The sequence below is a fragment of the Bufo bufo genome, chromosome 1, assembly GCF_905171765.1.
Source record: "Bufo bufo chromosome 1, aBufBuf1.1, whole genome shotgun sequence".
Taxonomy (NCBI): Eukaryota; Metazoa; Chordata; class Amphibia; order Anura; family Bufonidae; genus Bufo; species Bufo bufo.
Window position 1 is genome coordinate 587,478,112 of NC_053389.1, and position 22,758 is coordinate 587,500,869.

The 22,758-nt window shown below is 43.9% G+C and overlaps 1 protein-coding gene across 1 annotated transcript in view; it reads right to left on the reverse strand.

The window, feature by feature from the left end:
• PLXNA4 (plexin A4) overlaps positions 1–22,758 on the reverse strand; it is an 810,841-nt gene that overhangs the window by 648,154 nt on the left and 139,929 nt on the right. The window contains exon 3 of the mRNA XM_040413397.1: positions 2,934–3,116. Coding sequence (XP_040269331.1) covers positions 2,934–3,116 — 183 coding nt within the window. The remainder of the gene's footprint in view (positions 1–2,933; positions 3,117–22,758) is intronic.

The window sequence follows — 22,758 nt, forward strand, 5'->3', positions numbered from 1 at the left end:
CGGATGCAGTTTTGGAAGCCAAAATCAGGAGTGGATCATAAAAAGAGAGAAAGTGTAAGGCTATTTTCACATCGGCGCTTCGGTTTACGGTTTTGAGAGACCCGCAGAGGATCTCAAAACTTGACCAAAATGGTTCCGTTCGATTTAACACATCAGGGTGCATCCGTTCCGTTCAAAAATTGAACAAAGCGAATCCGTCACTGAAAACAATGTAAGTCAATGGGTGACAGATCCGTTTATTTTTTAGGATCCAGGAAAAAAACGGATCCGGCACCACTGACTTACATAGTTTTTTTTTTGTGACGGATACGGTTTGTCCCGTTTCGATAACTGGACACAGAAAAACGCAGCTTTCAGATGTTTTGTGTCAGGTCACAAAATGGAATGCTACCGTAACGGAAGACATCCTGATGTGGCGCATACCCCATTCACAATACATTGGCCCTTAACTGAACCGTTTTGGCCTGGTTTTGTGATCCTCTCAAAACCGGAATGCCAAAACGCTAATGTGAAAGTAGCCTAAAGGACAGATACGACTTCTACCCTTTTTTTAATTCAATAGTGGTTTTGGCGTCCAAAACTGCATCAGGAAATCTGACCGTGTGGTCCTGCCCTTACACCCACATTCAATGGGACTGAGCTGCAATATCAGGAACAGTCACTACCAAAACAACAGAACTGTACCTGGTAAACAATGGAGGGGACATGGCACATACTGGAGCTTTGAAGGCATCTGACTGGAGGGAGATGTCCACTGATCTGATTTCAATCAACACAGAAGTCCTGGAAAACTTCTGTAAATTGATGAATCCCTTTAACCATACTACTAGACCTACCTTCTATGAAGCCTATATGTAGAGACGGAGAATCGATTTTACTAATCCTACTTTGTTTCCATTATTGATTTCAAAATAATATGACATTACCAAGTATAACAATTTAAAATGTGGCCACATATGATTGCAAAGTTGGAAATAAATGACATATTGTTACATATTGGAGATGCTGCAGATCTCCAGAAAGCTACCGATTATTAATATGTTGTGATCTAATATACTGTACATAATAATATGGCCATAGTCAAATCAGAACAGAAAGACTGGCTTGGCCAGCTGAACTGTAGATTAATAGAACACAGGGCCGGCCTTTGGGGTGTGCGGGCTGTGCGGCCGCACAGGGCGCCATAGTAACAGGGGCGCTGGGCGGCCGACAGCTCGCAATGTAATCTGCGGCAGGCGAGGCTGTACTTGTGTTCTCCTTCGGGGCGCCCCCTCCATCTCCCCCTCCCCTGTCTGACCTGCCTGCTGCCCCAGCCGCTGCCAATAAGAAGAGAGACAGGAGGAGGAGGGGAGGGGCTGTGGCCACTGCGCCACCAATGAAGAAAACTGACCTGTAATACAAATACAGGAGGCGGGTGCTGGAATCGAAAAGCCGGCACCCAACCTCTGTGACAGGGAGCTGCGATCAGCTGCAGTTGAGTTAACCCTTCAGGTGCGGTACCTGAGGGGTTAACTGCCGCTGATCGCAGCTCCCTGTCACAAAGGTCGGGTGCCGGCTATTTGATTCCGGCACCCGCCTCCTGTATTTGTATAAGAAACGTTGGTGGCACAGTGCGCGCCCCCCCCCCCCAACACCCCAGTATAAGAAACATAATTGGTGGCTCAGTGCGCCCCCCCTAGTATAAGAAACGTTGGTGGCACAGTGCGCCCCCCCCAACACCCCAGTATAAGAAACATAATTGGTGGCTCAGTGCGCCCCCCCCTAGTATAAGAAACGTTGGTGGCACAGTGCGCCCCCCCCCCAACACCCCAGTATAAGAAACATTGGTGGCTCAGTGGGAAGTGCCAATGAGGGTTAAAAAATAATTTAAAAAAATTAACTCACCTCCTCCAGTTGATCGCGTAGCTGCCGGTCTTTCTTCAGGACCTGTGGTAACGTCACTGAGCTCATCACATGACCCATTACCATGGTGATGGATCATGTGATGTATCATGTGATGAGCACAGTGATGTCACCACAGGTCCTTTGACAGGTCATGAAGAAAGAACAGAAGACGATCAATTGGAGGAGGTGAGTTAATTATTTTTTTATTTTTTAACCCTCATTGGCACTGCCCACTGCGCCACCAATGTTTATTATATTGAGGGGGGGCGCACTGTGCCACCAATGTTTATTATATTGAGGGGGGGCGCACTGCGCCACCAATGTTTATTATATTGAGGGGGGCGCACTGCGCCACCAATGTTTATTATATTGGGGGGGGCACACTGCGCCACCAATGTTTATTATATTGAGGGGGGGCGCACTGCGCCACCAATGTTTATTATATTGAGGGGGGAGCACTGCGCCACCAATGTTTATTATATTGAGGGGGGGCGCACTGCGCCACCAATGTTTATTATATTGAGGGGGGGCGCACTACGCCACCAATGTTTATTATATTGCGGGGGGCGCACTGGCCCATAGTTTTTCCCTTCCCTAACCGCCGGCGAGACTCCTGGCGCATGCGCACTCTGCTGTGAAACTTCCCTAACCTGACGTTGTGCGCCTGCGCGGCGCTGCACACCTCCTCACGTCATGTCCGGTGCGACCGGAAGTGACGAGGGTAGGGAAATCTCACGAAGTAGGGAAGTATGACATTACACCAGCCTTTGGGGTGTGTGGGCTGGTAACTACTTGGTTGGATAGTCAGCCAGCCTATGCCATGATGCCAGCAACAAGCAGTGTTTTTTTTTTTGTTTTTTTTTTGGGGGGGGCGCCACAAGGTTAGCTCGCACAGGGCGCCTGGACACCTAAGGCCGGCCCTGATAGAACATATGTAACTATGCCACGGAGTACACATTGCTGTCTCTGATTTCTTGTGCCCTTTAATTTACTGGACAATATGAGATAATATCATCCACTCTATAATTGAAAGCAAACAGTGATCCTACCTTTTTGATTTTGCCACTTTTGGTCCCCACAAATGCAAGAGAATGATTTTTATACACATAGGCTATAACGGAAGTCATCCTGTCCCGATCCTCTGTAAAGACGGGGTACCCTCGAACCATTTCAGATACTCCCAGTGGGGCGTTCATGTCCAAGCCACAGAAGTCATCAGCAATTGTTATGAGCTGTAAAAATAGAGAAGGAGAAATACAAAGTCATTACAAAGAAGAGAAATTAACAAAAGTATTTAACATGTACACCTAAACCAACATAATATATTGCTTTGCTTAAAGGGGTATTCCAGGCTTCTGATATTGATGACCTATCATCTGGATAGGTTCATCATTTCTGATAGATGCGGGTCCAACACCCTGCTTGCCTGCAGCCTCCAGCCCTGTGCATGGAGCAGGAATCCAGGCCCGCTTCTGCCATGAGGCGAGATGAGTATCTCGCCTCAGGCGGCAGATGAGCTGCCTCTGCAGGGGGCAGCAGTTTATGGGGGGGCGAGAACCATAGTCCACGCCGTTCAGTCTCATAGACCTCAGGCCACTAGGCCTGAAGCCTATGAGGGAGTAGAACAGTGCAGGAGGTCTCAATGACATCACCACAACTTCCTGTGCTGGGTAATGGGCAGTACAATGATGTAGTCATGAACGCCATGCATCAGGGCGCAGGTGTTCGTAACTACGTCATCGCGCCACCTGTGCCGGGAAGTGGCAATTCAGGCCATAGGCGGGCACTTCAGGGGGCATTAAGGGCGCTACATGGAGGTCACATTATATGTATTGGCACTGACGAGGGGATTCTAATACAGGGTCACTGCAGCAGGGCTTTATAAATACTGGGGCTACTACAGGGGGCATTATGACTACTGGAGACACCATAGGAGGCTTTAATAACACTGTGGCTCCATAGGGCTGCCTTATAGATCAACATTATTACTACTGGGGGCCCTAATGGGGTGCCTTATAGAAGGGCCTTTTTACTGCTGGGAGCATTATAGTGGGGCCTTATTTCTACTAGAGGTCCTAATAAAGCATTATTTATATCAGGGATACTTGGGGGCATCATTATTGGGTGCAATATAGAGGGTATTACTACTAATGCAGTTGCTATTGGGTGTACTGTAGGGTGCACTATTACTGTTGAGAATAGTCTGGGAGTACTAATCTGATGGAGGCAGGTGTAACTAGACTGTATGGCACTGTTATTGTAGCAGTATAGTATTTGGCGGCATTTGGGAGAACAGCGGGCATTGGGTATAGCAGCACGATGACAATGTTGGGGCACCAGGAAGGGAAGGATGATCAAAAAGTGAGGAATCTAAGATGTATGTGTGTCAAACTCTGCAGAGACAAGACACGGCTGAAAGAAGTTGTCAAGGCGGTCCGGTCGAAAATGGAGAAGTTTAGGAAAGAGGACATCTACATCAGAGGAGACATCACTGTATGTAACAGGTAAGTGGTGCTGTATTGTCCTGTATGTTTCATAGCGCTGTATGTAGTATCCATAAACATATGTCTTTAACAATAGGGCTGGGGGAAGAGGTTGGATTGAAAATCTGGCACGATGGGAGCAGGTCCCGCCATTTACATTTTCTTTTGCCTGAGGGAGCAGAAAGGCTAGAATATAGTGGTTGTGGTGGGGCACTGCAGCTAAGCTTGATTGACGTGAATGGGAGCTGAGCTGCAGTAACCCAGCACAGCCCATATACTTCCTACTCCATTTTCAGTGCTAGTACCAGCGCCGGATGCTGCAGGGACCAGCTGATCGTAGGGAAGCAGGGTGTTGGACCCTCAACAATCGGATATTAATGACCTACCAAGGAATTTGGAGCTAATCCCATATTTTCCAAAGTAGAGACCCTCTACAAATATCATCTCTCATGCAGGGAAGACCAGCACATCTGTGCATTACGCATAAAGTCCTATGATAGGTACGGTGTATGTGGAGGCGCTGCAGCAAGGGATTGCTGTGGGTCCAGTAAGGGAGGCACGTCTTCATCTACTTATATTAAAGGGGTTGTCTCACTTCAGCAAATAGCATTCATCATGTAGAGAAAGTTACTACAAGCCACTTACTAATGTATTGTGATTGTCCATATTGCTTCCTTTGCTGGCTGGATTCCTTTTTCCATCACATTAAACATTGTTTGTTTCCACGGTTACGACCACCCTCCAATCCATCAGCGGTGGCCGTGCTTACACACTATAGGAAAAGCACTAGCCTATGTGAGCTCCCATGGTCCCAGTCACCAGACAGGTCAGCACTTTTTCCTCAGTGTGCAAGAACAGGCACCACTGATGAATTGCAGGATGGCCGTAACCATGGAAACAAGCAGTGTATAATGTGATGGAAAAATGAATCCCACCAGCAAAGGAGGCAATATGGACAATCACAATACATTAGTAAGTGCCTTGTATTAACTTTCTCTACATGATAAATGCCACTTACTGAAGTGCGACAACCCCTTTAAGTTAAGGAAATTCTTCTAACTACAACCCCTTTAAATAATTAATTTGTAAATTTACATTATCTTCCATGGTTCTATATTTGTAGTATAAAACAGGCATAAAATACAGCTGTCACTGAATCGTTAATGTAAACTATAGACGAGGGCGAGCCTCCATAGCATCCCTCTATGCTAGGGAGGTTCGTCCCCGTTTCGTCCTGCTATTGGCTATTCCCAACCCCCCTCTCACCAGATATTTTGATCCGCACAACGGGGAGATATAGCAGTTCGGGGATCAGAAGAGACGCAGGTGACGGGGAGCAGGGTAAGTATAACCTATATGAGGTGTTCCCGGGCATTAGGGGGATCATTATAGGGGTTGGAAAACCCCTCTAATAGAAAGCTCCTGAAATATTATGACTGCCCGACAACCTTTATAAACCTTTAAAGCCGACCATCAGCTTTAGTGACACCTATTTTACCAGTTATGTCGATTTTACACAAAATAAGCATATATTGTTAGAATGCAAAGCTTTTCCACAGTTTTAGGCTCTCCCTAAAAAGACATCTTTTTGAGTGGCCTAACACATCTCCTAATCTAACTCTGCTCCATCCACCCCCTCAGAGGTTGATCCATCATCCATCAGTGTCCAGCACACCCCGTGCATTCAGAAGCACTACAGATATCAGCTGGCGGCTGGGTCATGCACCTTTATATCTACTCCTCTATTGTGTTAAGATGGCCGGACCATGGTACAAAAACGGCACTGGTTACCTTATGTCACCCCTATCTCCTCATAGAGTGTAAGCTCTTGTGAGCAGGGCCCTCACTCCTCTTGTCTGTTGCTATGTAATCTATGACTGTTTGTACATGAACCCCCCTGTATTGTAAAGCACTGCAGAATGTGTTGGCGCTGGTATTCCCGGAAAAAGCCTGTGAGGCGAAACGGCGTTGGGAGGAGGTGGCTGCCGAGTCGGCGTGCCACACATGGTATTATAAATTTGTGATACTCTACTTTCCCCTCTTACTTATTCATCTAGTTTCATCGTATGGGTTTTTTGGCTGTATACAAGGAGCTTTGTTCTTCTATTTTCCACCTTCCACCTGTTGCGACTGGCCGGCTCTGCCGTTCCCTCTTAGTCCCCATTTGGGGGGGTTTCATTTGCTGCTATCTTTTTTCCCTATTTTTTTTCTTTATGTGTTTCTTTATGTGTTTCTTTAAGATTTTGGTATCAATTGTGCATGGAGGCTACATATTATGTGGCTTTCAATAAAGATTATTATTAATAAAAGAGAGCTATCTTACTGAACTTGTGCAAGGCATGACGGGACTGAAACATTAGGACTAAAATATATTTAGGCAATTGTACGTGTTGGCGCTGAATCTACATAGATTATTGCTTCTCCAGTCTGGATCTGTGCAGAGGAGGCGTTCGAATTGAAGTATGTTTTGTCTTTCGGGATTCTGCTGTCATTTGATTTAGAGAAATAAATAAATCAAAAAGCTGGTGGAAAGCTTGTGGGATGGCAGTCTTCGAGGGCAGAATACTAACAACGCTGTCTTGGGACGTACGGCCTGCGATATTAATGCTGCTCCGTGAGGTTGATATGTAGCTCGCTCTTCTATCTGAAGTACCTTTGATACATATGTTTTGTACGGTTTTCAGAGGCAAGTCATCTATCAGCGGATGTTCAGAGCAATATAAAGGCAGAGATTAGACAGAACATGGAAGGTTTGCCCAAATCAGTGACTAATGGAAGAGATAAAATATAGGTACCTCAAACCCAGGCATACTAACATTGTCATTGGGTGAAGGTCCTCCCAGTACGTGTTACATTCATCATTAGAGGGGCTCCCCCAGACATACTCCCCCAGACATACATACAACCTATAGGGAACGGACAGTCGGAGCAAGGGTGCACAGAGTGGCTTTGGCCCACCCTTGGTGCACTTAACCGCTCATTTGCATATGGATGAAACATACTTTTTTTTGCAGAATGAAGCAATGGAAGTGAAAGGTTTCATTATATTCAGTCCTACAAGGCACTGTGCCTGGTTCACAAGTGAATTTCATGGCGACACACTCCCTTTCAAGGGAATCTGGCACCCCATGCCTGCATATCACTCCAAATCATAGGCGTGTGCACAGGGTGTGCCGGGTGTGCCTGGGCACACCCTAATCAAGCCGACTCGAGATTCAGTTAGGGCCGGGAAGCGCTGAAAGCGCTATACTCCCCTCTTCCTTCCTGGTCCTCGGCGCGCAACTGTGAAGGCTGCGCGCAGTGTGAGGCTGCGCTGTGACCTCACACTATGCGCGCCCACACAGCAGGGTCTGTATGTATGCATGCAGAGTGTATTTGTGTATATATATGTGTGTGTGTATATGTGTATATAATATATACATACACGCGCGCGGCGTGTGTGTTTGTGCTTTAGGGTGAACACCCTAATGCAATAGGCTGCGCACGCCTATGCTCCAAATGATATTTTAGATTTGCGCTTGCCATATGATTTCAACACACTTTGCTCTATTTCTATTGGTGGCCGCACTGAAGAGATATTCACATTTTCTAAAGCTCAGCTTAATTTCTCTATAGGCCATGCCGGCCCCCCAGGCAGTGTCTACGTAATCACGACTGGCCCTGAACTCTCACACCTGCGCTGTCGCCTCAGGGATTGGCGCACACGCAGTACAGGCCTGGGTCTTGTCGGGCGGAAGGAATCTGTACTGTGCATATGAGAGGCAACTCCTTCCCCTTGTCTGCAATGCTGCCGTTCACAGAGCATACATGGTCCAGGTTCTTCCTGCTCGCCGAGCTGCAGGCCTGTGCCGCATGCATTTCGATCCCAGAGGTGAACGCGCAGATGCGAGAGTTCAGGGCCAGGTGTGATTGTTGTCACTCACAGTGGGGGGCTAGGCCAGCAGGGAAAGAGAGATGAACTTTAGGTGCACCAGCAACGTGTTCCTTGCACCAAGGGATCTTATTTGCATAAAATAGTGAATATCTCTGCAATGGGACCACCGATTGAGATGACCAGTTCCAGTGGCGTAACTAGAAATGAGTGGGTCCCACAGCAAGTTCTTGAACGGGGCCCCCCAGCAACTTATTTGCAATCCGGTCCTCCTGTAAAACCCTCACTTCTATGGATAGTCAAGACAGGACCCAGCAGCCCCTATGTGAATTGTATAAGTATGTATATATATATATATATATATATATATATATATAATTTTATCACATTTAGGAGCAGTTTTGGAGAACCCAATTTACTACTTATTACCTTTCATAATCAATGAAAACATACAGTGCTATAAAACGTTTAAGGCGTTTCCCACGGGTTAGTGTAATAAAACTGACACATACATCTGAATCAAAAATGTGATCGCTGCTTTAGCAAAATTCTAGGGCTGCATTCTCATTACTTTAACGGTCTGGAAAAGAGATTGGTACAACGACTGAAAAAAGTTCTAAGTTGTACGGGCAATGAACCTCTGGTGCATGGATCTGCCCCTAGAGACTCACACACTAAGAATATTGCCTTTGCCGTATGAATAACAATTGTGTTCATCTCAGCTTGCAGACTTATGCACGTTTTCTTGCGCTTCTTTCCAAATGGATGTTGACATCGCTTTCATGAACTGTGTTCTTTACGGTTGTTGATGTAGACAGCATAGGTGAGCTGGCATACAAATCAATGGTTCCCCCTGTCCTAGCATTTTCTAGCTGTTTTTCCAGGAACTTTTTGCAGCAAACAACTGTTTTCTTTTATATCCTATGTTCATATTTACTCAGGGTTGGTCATGCTGATTAGAATGATTGTTATGTCTGTAAGTGGAACTGTTGCTGAGATATCTGCATTTCTAATAGCTGGTTTGAGCACCAAGAGGCAGGACTGGGCCCCTGGAGCCTTGCTCATGTAACACCCCTCTGAGCTGGGCACTCCCCCATTACCCTTGATTAACAGGGCTAGCTAATTAAGGAAGGGGAGGGGGAGTGCCCAGAGCAGAGGGGTGTTACAAGAGCAGTGCTCCAATATCTCAGTCCAGCCCCTTGTAATCCAATAAACTCATTTGCATATTGATAAAAACGCAGCTATCTCAGCAATGGTTCTACCTACATACAGTATATAACAAAGCTTTCGATTTAATCAGCATGACCAACCCTACCAGGCAGTTGTTTATGCTCTTTAAAGAGAATGGGGTAGATTCATCAACACTGGTGTATAGCAACCAATCAGATTCCACTTTTCATTTTTCAGAGCTCCTTTGGAAAATGAAAGGTGGACTCTGATTGGTTGCTATGGGCAACTAAGACAGTTTTTCCTTACAAACGCTTAATAAATCTTCCCCACTCTGCTGGGGATGTTCAATACACAGTGTGTGCTGGGAAGTCCTCCTATTCATGAGGACCTGGCTCTCCCTGCTGCAGACTGACATATTTTTCCCTATTGCAATCAGTGACCCAGTGTTTTGCTCAGGATTTATGCTGCCGTCTGATAGGGCAAATAACACTGGTGGCAGACTCACTTGGGGTTCAATTCCTGATCGCAATCACCCTTAGGGTACTTTCACACTAGCGTTTTTACTTTTCCGTCACTGAGTTCCGTCACAGGGGCTCTATACCGGAAAATAACTAATCAGGCATATCCCCATGCATTCTGAATGGAGAGTAATCCGTTCAGGATGCATCAGGATGTCTTCAGTTCAGTCATTTTGACTGATCAGGCAAAAGATAAAACCATAGCATGCTACGGTTTTATCTCCGGCGAAAAAAACTGAAGACTTGCCTGAATGCCGGATCCGGCATTTTTCCCCATAGGAATGTATTACTGCCGGATCCGGCATTCAAAATACCGGATCCGTCCTTCCGGTCTGCGCATGCGCAGACCGGTAAAAATTTGAAAAAAGATACAAGACGGCTCCATCTGTCCGCATGACAAGCGGAGAGACGGATCCGTTCTTGCAATGCATTTGTGAGACGGATCCGCATGTGGATGCTTCTCACAAATGCTTTCAGTCACATCCAGATCGGCGGATCCGGCAGGCAGTTCCGACGACGGAACGGCCCGCCAGATTACACTGCCGCAAGTGTGAAAATAGCTTTCTTGAAATGTTTGTTTTAGTAAACACTCGTCTTTCCCGTGCAATAACAAGCCGGGAGCATCTTTTCCTATTACTCTGTATTGTGCCATTCCTCTGTTATTCCCCCTAGAAAACTGGGCGTTACCATTCCCCTTATCAAAGGGGGGCATTCCCAGACAGTGGCTGAATGGATAGCGTCAGAGTGTGAAGAAACACACCCTAACTGGTAGTACCCACTCGTCAATACTAATAGAGATTAAATGAGGAGTAGCAGAATTGTTATATGACGTAGAACACAATTATTTACTAAGGCTAGTTTCACACTTGCGGCAGGACGGATCCGACATGCTGTTCACCATGTCGGATCCGTCCTGCGGCTATTCCGCCGTGCCGCCGCTCCGTCCTCATTGACTATAATGGGGACGGGGGCGGAGCTCCGGCGCAGCACGGCGGTGCACGGAGGAACCCGCCGGACTAAAAAACCTGACATGCAGTAATTTTAGTCCGGCGGCTTTCGCTGCGCCGGAGCTCCGCCCCATCCCTATTATAGTCAATGGGGACGGAGCGGCAGTCTGGCGGCACGGCGAAATAGCCGCAGGACGGATCCGACATGGTGAACAGCCTGTCGGATCCGTCCTGCCGCAAGTGTGAAACTAGCCTTAAACGGACAAGTCAGGAAAGCCAAACTGAAGGATATTATATGTTACATGCTTTATCACATGTGTCTCTGGCATGGCATATATATAAGATACTATTAGTGTGTTTTCTTCTGGTTTTCTTTTTTCATATATAAAACCAAATATTCAGAGTTCCGAAGTTTCTATCATTCCAGATGTAAGAATCAAAGGGCACTTTAATTCCCCAATAGGAAGACACTTTGGTCCCATCCCATTTATTGCCGCCAGCCTATATTTGACTGGGTTTAACCTAATTAGAGTATATAAATATATCCAAGGTTAATACAAGGATCTGGCTGAATTATATTATACTTTTCGTTCCTACTGAACTAAACATAGATCATCATGGCGCATTATAAAGGCTGAAGGCTTATTTTTTTACTTACTTATTTTTTTTATTTTTTTTTGCTGACAGGACCAGTTTTTATATTCCCAACACAGCGGCTCCATTGTATATATGTATGCATGTATAGTTACAACGTATCGGTTAAGGCTACTTTCGTTTTGGGCGGATCCGTCATGGATCTGCAAAAACGGATCCGTTACGATAATACAACCGCATGCATCCGTCATAAACGGATCCGGTTTGTATTATGCCTTCTATAGCCAAGACGGATCCGTCATGAACTTCATTGAAAGTCAATGGGAGACGGATCCGTTTTCTATTGTGCCAGATTGTGCTAGAGAAAATGGATCCGTCCCCATTGACTTACATTGTGTGCCAGGACGGATCCGTTTGGCTCAGTTTCGTCAAGCGGACACCAAAACTCTGCAAGCAGCGTTATGGTGTCCGCCTCCAGAGCGGAATAGAGACGAAACGGAAGCAAACCGATGCATTCTGAGCGGACCCTCTTCTATTCAGAACGCATTAGAGCAAAACTGATGCGTTTTGGACCGCTTGTGAGAGAACTGAACGGATCTCAGAAACGGAAACCAAAACGCTAGTGTGAAAGTAGCCTTAGTTAAAGCAGCCACAAAGATGGAACATCAACAATGAGCCTTTTTTTTGCATTTGTCAGGTGTTGTTTCCAGGCATTTATTATGCTCTGCCTTTATGTGGATGACATACTGTAAGTCATACAATCTTCTTACAGCCGCTGTGATGATCTGGATCCTCATAAATCAACCCTGAAAGAATTTATGAGGAAACGCAAGCACTTTGAGTCTCCTACTGAAATGTAGAAATAATAACGCGCAGGTTTTTGTCCTCTGACCGCGTCTACAGTACATAGGCAGCATTTCTTCCATTATTCTCCGCACACACACATATATCAACTTCACGTTGCATTCGATTCTTTAGGCTAAATGCACACGATCAGGACCGCACCGTAGGTCATGTACATTGTATTCTATGAGAATTTGAAATTCTAATGCACACAATTTTTTTTCTGCTGGGATTTTGACCTATGGTGTGGATTTTTATATCTGTAGCATTTTAATTTATTTTATTTTTCCTGTCCAGAGTTTCTCCATTTATGTCAATGCAAATCCACACCAAATCCGCATGTAAATCTGCACCAATTGACACGGATTTCCCTGCGAACACTTTCAGATTTCAGTGAGGATTGTCCGCACATAAATCCTGAAGGTGCAGCTTTGCATTCCATTGGTAGCCACAAACTGGTGCTCCGTTACCGTTACGATATGTGGATCCACTGTACCAACCACCAAGGATTGGAAGGCTGCTGACCCACAGGGATCAGGGATACCAGAATGGAGTTTCAGAGGAATCAGGCGGACTCGTAGAACAGGCTGAGGTCAAAGTCTAGGAAGCAAATGGCAGAATACCGACAGGCAAACGGAATATAGCTCACAGAGCAAAGTAAGGCCTCATGCACGCGACCGTGTCACGGCCGTAGCCGAATTGCAACTCGCGAACAATGGGTCTGCAATATACTGGCACCAGGAGTGTGCGCAGCAATGTGGACCCATTCATTTGGGTCCACAATCTGGAAAATACGGTGCAGAGGGACGGAGCGGAAGGCCACGGAAGCACTACAGAGTGAATCTGTGGCATTTCGAGTCCGTGCCTCCGCACCGCAGAAAAAATAGAACATGCTCTATTTTTTTTGCAGTGGGGACGGATCACGAATCCATTCAAGATTGTGCTGGCCCCACAGATGGCGCACATGCATTGGGGACCACAATTTGCGTTCCCCAATGCACTGCACGGGAGACAAACGTTTGTGTGCATGAGCCCTAAGGCAGGCTAGCAGGACCTGTGGTGATCAGGCATAGGGTGACACAGCCAAGCAAGTATTTATAAGGGAGCGGATGAACTAGTCAGTCAGCAGCTGGACAGCAACACACAAAGCCTGCAGTGCTCAACCTGAGGTGAGATCCACAGAAGTAAGCTCCTGTTCACACACACACCAGACAGACAGACAGACACATAGTGAGTAGTGTTGGGCGTGAATATTAGTATTGCGAATTTTAATCGCGAATATCACCACTTCGAGAATTTGCAAAGATTTAGAATATAATGCTATATATTCGTATTCGCGAATATTCTAGATTTTTTTCCATCAGTAACCTCCCTGCTTCTTGCTTGTGGGCCAATGAGAAGGCAGCAATGTCTTTGTCTGAGCTTAGCAACATCCCTAGCAACCAATAGGAAAGCTGCCTACCCCTTACTATATAAGAACCTCCCCAGAAGCCATTTTCTGTATTTTTATAAAGTTTTGAGAGAGACAGCAGTATCATTGCTGTGCTCTGTGCTTTCCACATTACATTAGATAGATAGTTAGATAGCTTATATATATATATAGTACAGATAGTCAGTGTAGGTTACATCCTGATATAGTGTAGCTGTTGCAGTGCAGGGTGTTAGGTAGTGCGATAGGTTCTGCTGTCCATACATACATGCTGCAGACATAGTGCTGTGATGTCACAACAAGACATAGTGCACACATCTGTAATATATAGTCAGACCTGCTAAAATGTGAAGTTTCACGTATTGCGCCAAAATATGTGCACCATTAAGTGCTGATTTGCGCAATCGCGAATATATTGGAGCACTCTATCTGCATATAAAGCTATTGTAATGTTCTGCCGTGCCAACCATTTTCTCCAGTCTCAGGAAACTTCTAGCAGCTTTAAAAATGTAGCTATAGTGACCCATGCCTGTAATGGCCGCGCAATATGCGCATATTACATTGCCGATTGTCGCAATCAAGAAAATAATTGCAAATTCTCGAATTCGAGTATATATGACAAATATTCGCCCAAATTTTCACAAAATATTGCGAATTTGAATATTGCCCCTGCCGCTCATCACTAATAGTGAGTGGAGCAGCAGTCATCACAGTTATGAGCGCCCAGCCTGCAGCTTTATCAGATAGTGCTGATCATCAGCAAATAGTTCTGAAGTCACGACATACTTACACGCAAGTGCATAAAATGTCACAGTATTCACCTGATGTTACCTGAGCGTCAGTTGGGATGCACGGATGCGCTACATAACATCATCCCCTATTTTAGAGCTATTAACTGTGCTCAAGCTGCAGTATTAGATTGCTCGTGGAGAAGTGTTGCTATTGATTTAACACTTTCCACTACAGCGTTATATACAATGGGCTCTTTCTTGGAAACCGCAATACCTTCTATGGATGTCTAGAACCTTAATGAGTGTGGAGCTGCTATGAGCTTTCAGCGGAGTGGACACCACTTTGGCGTTATGCTTCAGATTGGCTTTTTAAATGTGTGACAATTGATGAGGAAAATAATGGAATGTCACTTAACTGCAATCAGTCCAAGATTAGTAAGGCCCACTTTCAGGATTCTCTCAGGATTAAGGTAGAATCCATGGCTATTCCACAGTAATGTAAGAGAATGGAAGCTAAAATGCTAGGATACGGGTTGTCTTACGGGACAAGGTGGCCCTGAAATAATACATTTGTTCATAAATAAAATAGCAGTTTAAGAATATTAATCCAAAAAGGGTAAAAACAATTATATACAATAAGCGAATCCAATATATTATCAATGGTAAAATTTACATACTAAGTAAATGTCTACAAAATACATATCTAACCTAACCCCAATTTCATACAGATAAGGTCTGGGATGCACTGGGACATGTTTGAGGACAATCCGGTGTTTGGGCAATGTGCATTAAATCTATTTGAAAGTCAAAGAAGTACCGTAATCTAATAGGTTGTAATGGACAACACTCAAACTATGTGTCTGCCTGTGCTATGGAGGAGAAAACAGTGGTCACCAGTGATACGTTCTCACCCTGGGGCAGTTTTGCTTATTTCAAATCTGTTTTGACTTCTTAAGCTTCACTATTTTGTTTATCACAGAAGGAAACTAACCAGTGACCACATATTTTACCCATATCCATGTAATCTCATGACTAAGGCTGGTTTCACACTAGAGTTTTGAGATTGGCTTTGATATCTTAGCATTTTGCTATTGCCGGAAGGAACCGTATCTCCATCCAACCCCATTAACTATAATGAGGACCAGCAGAGATCCGGACACAACCCGGCAAATATGTAGAGAATCGGCCAGATGAATAACAGTTCATGCAGTTATGGGGCCGGCGGGTGTCAGGTATCATCTGGCAGTGCCGCATCCAGACATCCTGCCGGAAATGACTAACGCTAGTGTGAAACCTAATTTAACTGACCAGACAAATGGGCAGCTAAATTAGTTCTACTGTGTGATGCCCTTGTAAACAATACTTCATAACTTAGCTTTTTGGACCCTGTATTAATCATGGAAGAGTTAAAGGTTGGATGTCCCATTTTAAGTGGAGATAAGCTAGCCATACACATTAGAGGTATATTGGCCGAATCTGACAGTAGAACTGGCTAACCATCTAATGTGTGTGGGGGCCCCTTCATTCTCCATTGCCTCCTCACAGCAGATATGGTGGCGATAAGGATTGGGCTGTTGGATTTCTCAGTGAGATAAACCTCTGCCATACGGGCAGCACAGTGGCTCAGTGGTTAGCACTATTGCCTTGCAGTGGTGGGGTCCTAGGTTCAAATCTGACTAGTGTTGGACGAGCATGCTCGGCCGAACAAAAGTTTGCGCTCGGCACATCGTGGTGTTCAGCCAAATATCGCGTGTGCTCGAGTCAGTGCATTTAAATCGAATTTAGCCTCTATTTCTGAAAAGTTTTTGACGGGATTCGAACTCACAACCTTCTACATTACAGCCAAGAATGTTAACCACTATAGAGCTGCATGGTCAGTTACAAACAAGTAGTAAGTATTCCTATACAGCAGAAGTCTCATATATTTTTTTATTTTTTTTTTTTTATTTTTTTTTGTAACTGACCATGCAGCTCTATAGTGTAGTGGTTAACATTCTGGGCTATAATGTAGAAGTTTGTGAGTTCGAATCCCGTCAAAAACTTTTCAGAAATAGAGGCTAAATTAGATTTAAATACACTGGGTGTCCCCAAGCACTGACTCCATATATTGACATAGCTATATATGGAGTCAGCAGGGACTCCTAAGCTGAACTAGAGTCCAGACACCCTCCCCTTCTCAGAGCAGGGGGTACTCACTGCCTTGTTTAATGCTCAGGTTCTCCCATTGACTTCCATTGTGCTCGGGTGCTCTGTAAAGCATCGGGAAGTGTTCTACTCTTTGGTGCTCGAACAACACTAAATCTGACCAAGGACAACATTTGCATGGAGTTTGTATGTTCTCCTCGTGTTAGTGTGGGTTTCCTCCCATACTCCAAAGACATACTGTTAGGGACCTTAGATTGTGAGCCCCATTGGGGACAGCTTGATGCTAATGTCTGTAAAGCGCTGTGGAATATAGTAGGGCTATATGAAAGCATAAAATGAATAATAGATGTCTGGCAGCTGCTTATTCCACATACAGAACACATGCATGCTTGGCCAACTGTGTATATGGGGAGGGACAGTTGTCATTTGACAAGCATCTCATGATTCAGTGTTTTTGGTAAAGGCTGTATATTTTACAGACATTTATTATGATATTCGATTTCAGAATTTGCTATTACAATTCCCTAATAAATCTTGTAAAGTCACTCCAAGGTGGCGCTTCACCTGTACACTAATGTATATCTACCAAGCTTCCTGATCTGTCATATTTGCTACATTATTTGATTAGGTAATATCTTTTTAGCATCACAAAATTAAGTGAATTTTGAATGTCAATGTAGCATCTGGTGTTGCTGGATTCAGAAGACAGTCACAGCACAAAACATATCTTTGTGTTTTCTCTTATTATATGTTTTCTATTTCTATTACACTTTAACAGAGTCCTGAAATCCAGATGCTTATAGGCACACTGATGAGTCATTTAGTAATTAAATTAATGTCTCCCAAGCTTGGAACAGTCCTTCCTTTTACATGTTTCTATTGTTGAATTTGTGACATTGAACACAAGCCTTTAGGGAAATAATTAGAATCCGGGTGGCTGCAATAATAAAATTATATGCTTGCTGGGCTGACCTCCCAATCAGTCATTCTGATTCGTGTATGTCATTTCCTCATTAGCAGAAATAAATTGGATTTTAAGAGACCACCCTTTCTCACTTATTATATCTGGAAAACGGTGCACATACAAGTCGTACAAGTCCCTACATCTGTTTGCAGGATTTTTATTATTCCAGCAGAAACCTTACACTTTCCTTTACTTTACAATAGAAGGGAAGGGGGGGGGGGGGGCGTAGTGTAGCAATGTATTTTATAATATATTGTATACAAGTAACCACTCCACGGCCTGTAATTTTATTTGCCATATGCCGTACATTTATTTACATGAAGATTAAATGACAAATTTGCATACTAGTAGAATCATCACTAGTGTTGATCGCGAATATTCTAATTGTGAATTTGTATCGCGAATATCGTCACTTCGAGAAATCGTGAAGATGTAGAATATAGTGCTATACACTCACCTAAAAAATTTTTAGGAACACCATACTAATACGGTGTTGGACCCCCTTTTGCCTTCAGAACTGCCTTAATTCTACGTGGCATTGATTCCACAAGGTGCTGATAGCATTCTTTAGAAATGTTGGCCCATATTGATAGGATAGCATCTTGCAGTTGATGGAGATTTGAGGGATGCACATCCAGGGCACGAAGCTCCCGTTCCACCACATCCCAAAGATGCTCTATTGGGTTGAGATCTGAAGACTGTGGGGGCCATTTTAGTACAGTGAACTCAGTGTCATGTTCAAGAAACCAATTTGAAATGATTCGAGCTTTGTGACATGGTGCATTATCCTGCTGGAAGTAGCCATGAGTGGTACCCGGTGGGGTCTTCTGCTGTTGTAGCCCATCCGCCTCAAGGTTGTGCGTGTTGTGGCTTCACAAATGCTTTGCTGCATACCTCGGTTGTAACGAGTGGTTATTTCAGTCAACTTTGCTCTTCTATCAGCTTGAATCAGTCGGCCCATTCTCCTCTGACCTCTAGCATCCACAAGGCATTTTTGCCCACAGGACTGCCGCATACTGGATGTTTTTCCCTTTTCACACCATTCTTTGTAAACCCTAGAAATGGTTGTGCGTGAAAATCCCAGTAACTGAGCAGATTGTGAAATACTCAGACCGGCCCGTCTGGCACCAACAACCATGTCACGCTCAAAATTGCATAAATCACCTTTCTTTCCCATTCTGACATTCAGTTTGGAGTTCAGGAGATTGTATTGACCAGGACCACCCCCCTAAATGCATTGAAGCAACTGCCATGTGATTGGTTGACTAGATAATTGCATTAATGAGAAATAGAACAGGTGTTCCTAATAATTCTTTAGGTGAGTGTATATTTGTATTCGCGAATATTCTAGATTTTTTTTCCATCAGTAACCTCCCTTCTTGCTTGTGGGCCAATGAGAAGGCTGCAATATCTTTGTCAGAGCTTAGCAACATCCCTAGCAACCAATAGGAAAGCTGCCTACCCCTTTAGTATATAAGAACCTCCCCAGCAGCCATTTTCTTCAGTTTTTTTGGCTATTCTGAGAGAGAGAGAAGTGACATTGCTGTGCTCTGTGCTTTCATCTGGATCCTATTCCTTACTCAATTACATTAGATAGTTTCTATATATAATACAGATAGTTAGTGGGAGATAGTCAGTGTAGGTTACATCCTGATATAGTGTAGCTGATCCAGTGCAGGGTGTTAGGTAGTGTGATAGGAATTACTGTTTCTCTGCTGTCCATACATACATGCTACAGACATAATGCTGTGATGTCACAACAATACTTAGTGCACCAATCAGCATTATGTAGTCAGACCTGATAAAATATGAAGTTGCACATATTGCACAAAAAATAAGCGCATTGTTAGTGCCGATTTGCGCAATCGCAAAAATAATGACTAGAGATCATGAATTCTAGAATTCATGAATTTATTGCGAATATTATGCAAGAAATATGTGTGAAATATCGTGAAAACGAATATTGCCTATGCCGCTCATCACTAATCATCACTAGTGGACTTCGTATTTATACATTAACATTATATTACAAATCTTTCCCTAGTGGAGTTGGAATCTGTTAAAGGGGTTGTCTCATCATAGACAATGGGGGCATATAGCTAGGATATGCCCCCATTGTCTTATAGGTGCGAGTCCCAGCGCTGGGACTCGCACCTATATCGAGAACAGAGCCCCGAAAGGTGGTGGACACCACAATGCTGGCTCCCCATAGAAGTGAATGGGAGCGTACAGCGCATGCGCGGCCCCCGCTCCCATTCATTTCTGAGGGGCCGAAGGAAATAGATAAGACAGCGCTCGGCTATTTTCGCTGGCCCCATAGAAAATTAATGGAGGTTGGCTGTGCATGCGCAGTGCGCCCTCCTTCACTTGCGGTGCTCCGTTCTCGATATAGGTGCAGGTCCCAGCAGTGGGACCCGCACCTATAAGACAATGGGAGCATATCCTAGCGACATGTCGCCATTGTCCATGATGAGACAGCCCCTTTAAATGCTCATTCAATTGCAATTACCATACATTTCAGGATCTTAAGAAAAAAACTTCTGGTGGAAATGCATGGAAAAGGCAAAACATCAACTTTTCATAGATGCACTGTAAGAGGAGGACTACCATACCAGCTGGGCAGTATGTCAGTACGGCAGTGACGCATCTGGCAGGATGTTCTTGACCAGAACAGCCTGCTGGATCTGCTTAATGCAGATGGGAGTGATGTGATGGGAATGTGGAGCACTCTACTGAAGAATTGCAAATCTCACCTAACATTGTTTGCGGTCACTACAAAGAAAAAAGGCAAAAAAACACTAAGTAAACCAGTTCACTAAATGTTCTCCACCCAAATGTTTCAGTGAGGAGAAAGACCACACTTCTATGGCCAAAGGCCATCATTTTATAGGATCACACCTGTTACCCATGAATTATTTATTTTCAAAATATATTTTTATTGCACATTACCACATTAATAAAAAAGGAGCTCACTATTGATGGCCTATACTTAGGGTAGGTCATAGAAATCTGATCTGATCCCGGCACCACTGCTGAAGACGCTGTGGTGATCCTCCCTGCAGCTTACCAGACACAGTGCCGTACATTGTATAGCAGCTCTGCTTGGTATTTCAGCTTAGGCCCATTCATTTGAAAAGGACTAAGCTGCAAATAGGCCATGTGACCAATGAAAGTGATGTCACTGGCCTAGCAACAGGTCATAAACGTTCACCGGAGCACTGGGACCTCTTCAAACAGCTTATCAGCAGCGATGCAGGGTGTCGGACCCTCACTGATTAGATATTGATGGCCTATCCTAAGACTAGTCCATCGATATTGCACTCCCCAAAAAAAACTTTAACCGTCCAATCAGTAGCTCAACAATTATATGTAAGTCTGTATCTGAAGGAGGTGATTACCTGCTATTTATTTTCTTCAGACCTGCTTTGGTTGCTTTTTAGCTCAACTCCATTAGCTGTGATTTGTGACTACATGGAGTCTGAGGTAGTCTGAGATACACCTCCCGCCTCATCATTGGTTTAGATTGGCTGTGTATGAACATAGGCCTATCACAGGCTCACCAGGAGGGTGTACGGATTTCTATTACAGCCAGGGCTGAAGTATTATAAAACGCAGACTGGTAAACAAGCCGTCAGAAAAAGATGATTATAACAATTTCTGCTGAAAAATGAGCCTTAGTAGGGCAAAACCTGGGGGTCACTTTAAAATGTGTAAAGGCCCACATAAAGCCATATAAATGTATACAACAATAGTGGCGAACCATCTTTTGCAACCCTATACCATACTGAGTATTACTTTCTTTACCTTTCACATAAGCATGATTTACAAGAAATACATTTTCTTATCCATTTACTTTCTAGTAAAATTTTTGTCAACTCTTTTTTTATATCGTTTACTACATTTTTCTCTTGTACTTTTCACTTATTCAACCACTTTCCTATATTTTTGCAGCATTCTAACAAACAGGAAAGGCTTGAATATAGTAATTTAATTGTCAAAACATGATCCCGAGCTAGAAAAGTGAGAACAGTGCACTTGTTGTACCATTTTTTTGACCAGCGTATCATTTACTCGGACAAGGCATCATTAGAAAATACTGTTAGCACGAAGAAAGGTGACACCTTCTCGTCTTAGGACTCAACTCCCGTTAAATTATATTATATCTATCTTTCTTCTACAGAACAATTTTCTATTTTTCCAACCACTCTTAAAGCACTTTTTGGTCTGACTTCTATTGTTATCCATGCCTGACTGCTTAATGGAGTTTTATGTATTATTTTAGAACAGAATAACAAGTTTAATTCACATCGTTTTGTTAATTTCACAGAAGGTTGGCATTGTGGAGCTATATAATGATTACCCGCTCTAACATCCTCCAAGTACTATGAAAAATGAGCAAATCAGCTCATATATATGTTACATAGACATCTGTTGTACTGTTCTGGGCAGACCTCTGCTGTTCAGAGGAACATTCAATGTGTTATTATACTTGTACAATACATTTTTTACATGTGATATGACCTAGGCATGGCCTCATTGTTGGTATATTAAGCTCAAGTTAAGAGCCTACATTGGACATATACAGTACTGTGCAAACATGTTGGGCAGGTGAAGAAAAATAAAGTGTTAATAGTTTATTTTGATCAATTAACAAAAGAAAAGGGAAATCTAAATCAAATCAATATTTGGTGCGACCACCCTACACGCAGATACAGTACTTATCCATCATGCAATACCATTCATAGTCTCACTGCTCTAGATACAGAGGATGTCCCCTTGTCATGGGGTATCAGGGAAGAGATCTCTGTACTGACCACTGATATATTTATACATAGTAATTAGATCTCCTCTCAGTTGTCTTTTTTCTAAAGTGAATAACCCTAATTTTGATAATCTTTCTGGGTACTGTAGTCCCCCCATTCCAGTTATTACTTTAGTTGCCCTCCTCTGGACCCTCTCCAGCTCTGCTATGTCTGCCATGTTCACAGGAGCCCAGAACTGTACACAGTACTCCATGTGTGGTCTGACTAGTGATTTGTAAAGTGGCAGGACTATGTTATCATCATGGGAATCTATGCCCCTTTTGATACTATCCATTATCTTATTGGCCTTGGCAACAGCTGTCTGCCCAAGCCTCCAATCTATTCAGATCCATCTGTAGTAGTATACTGTCCTCTTC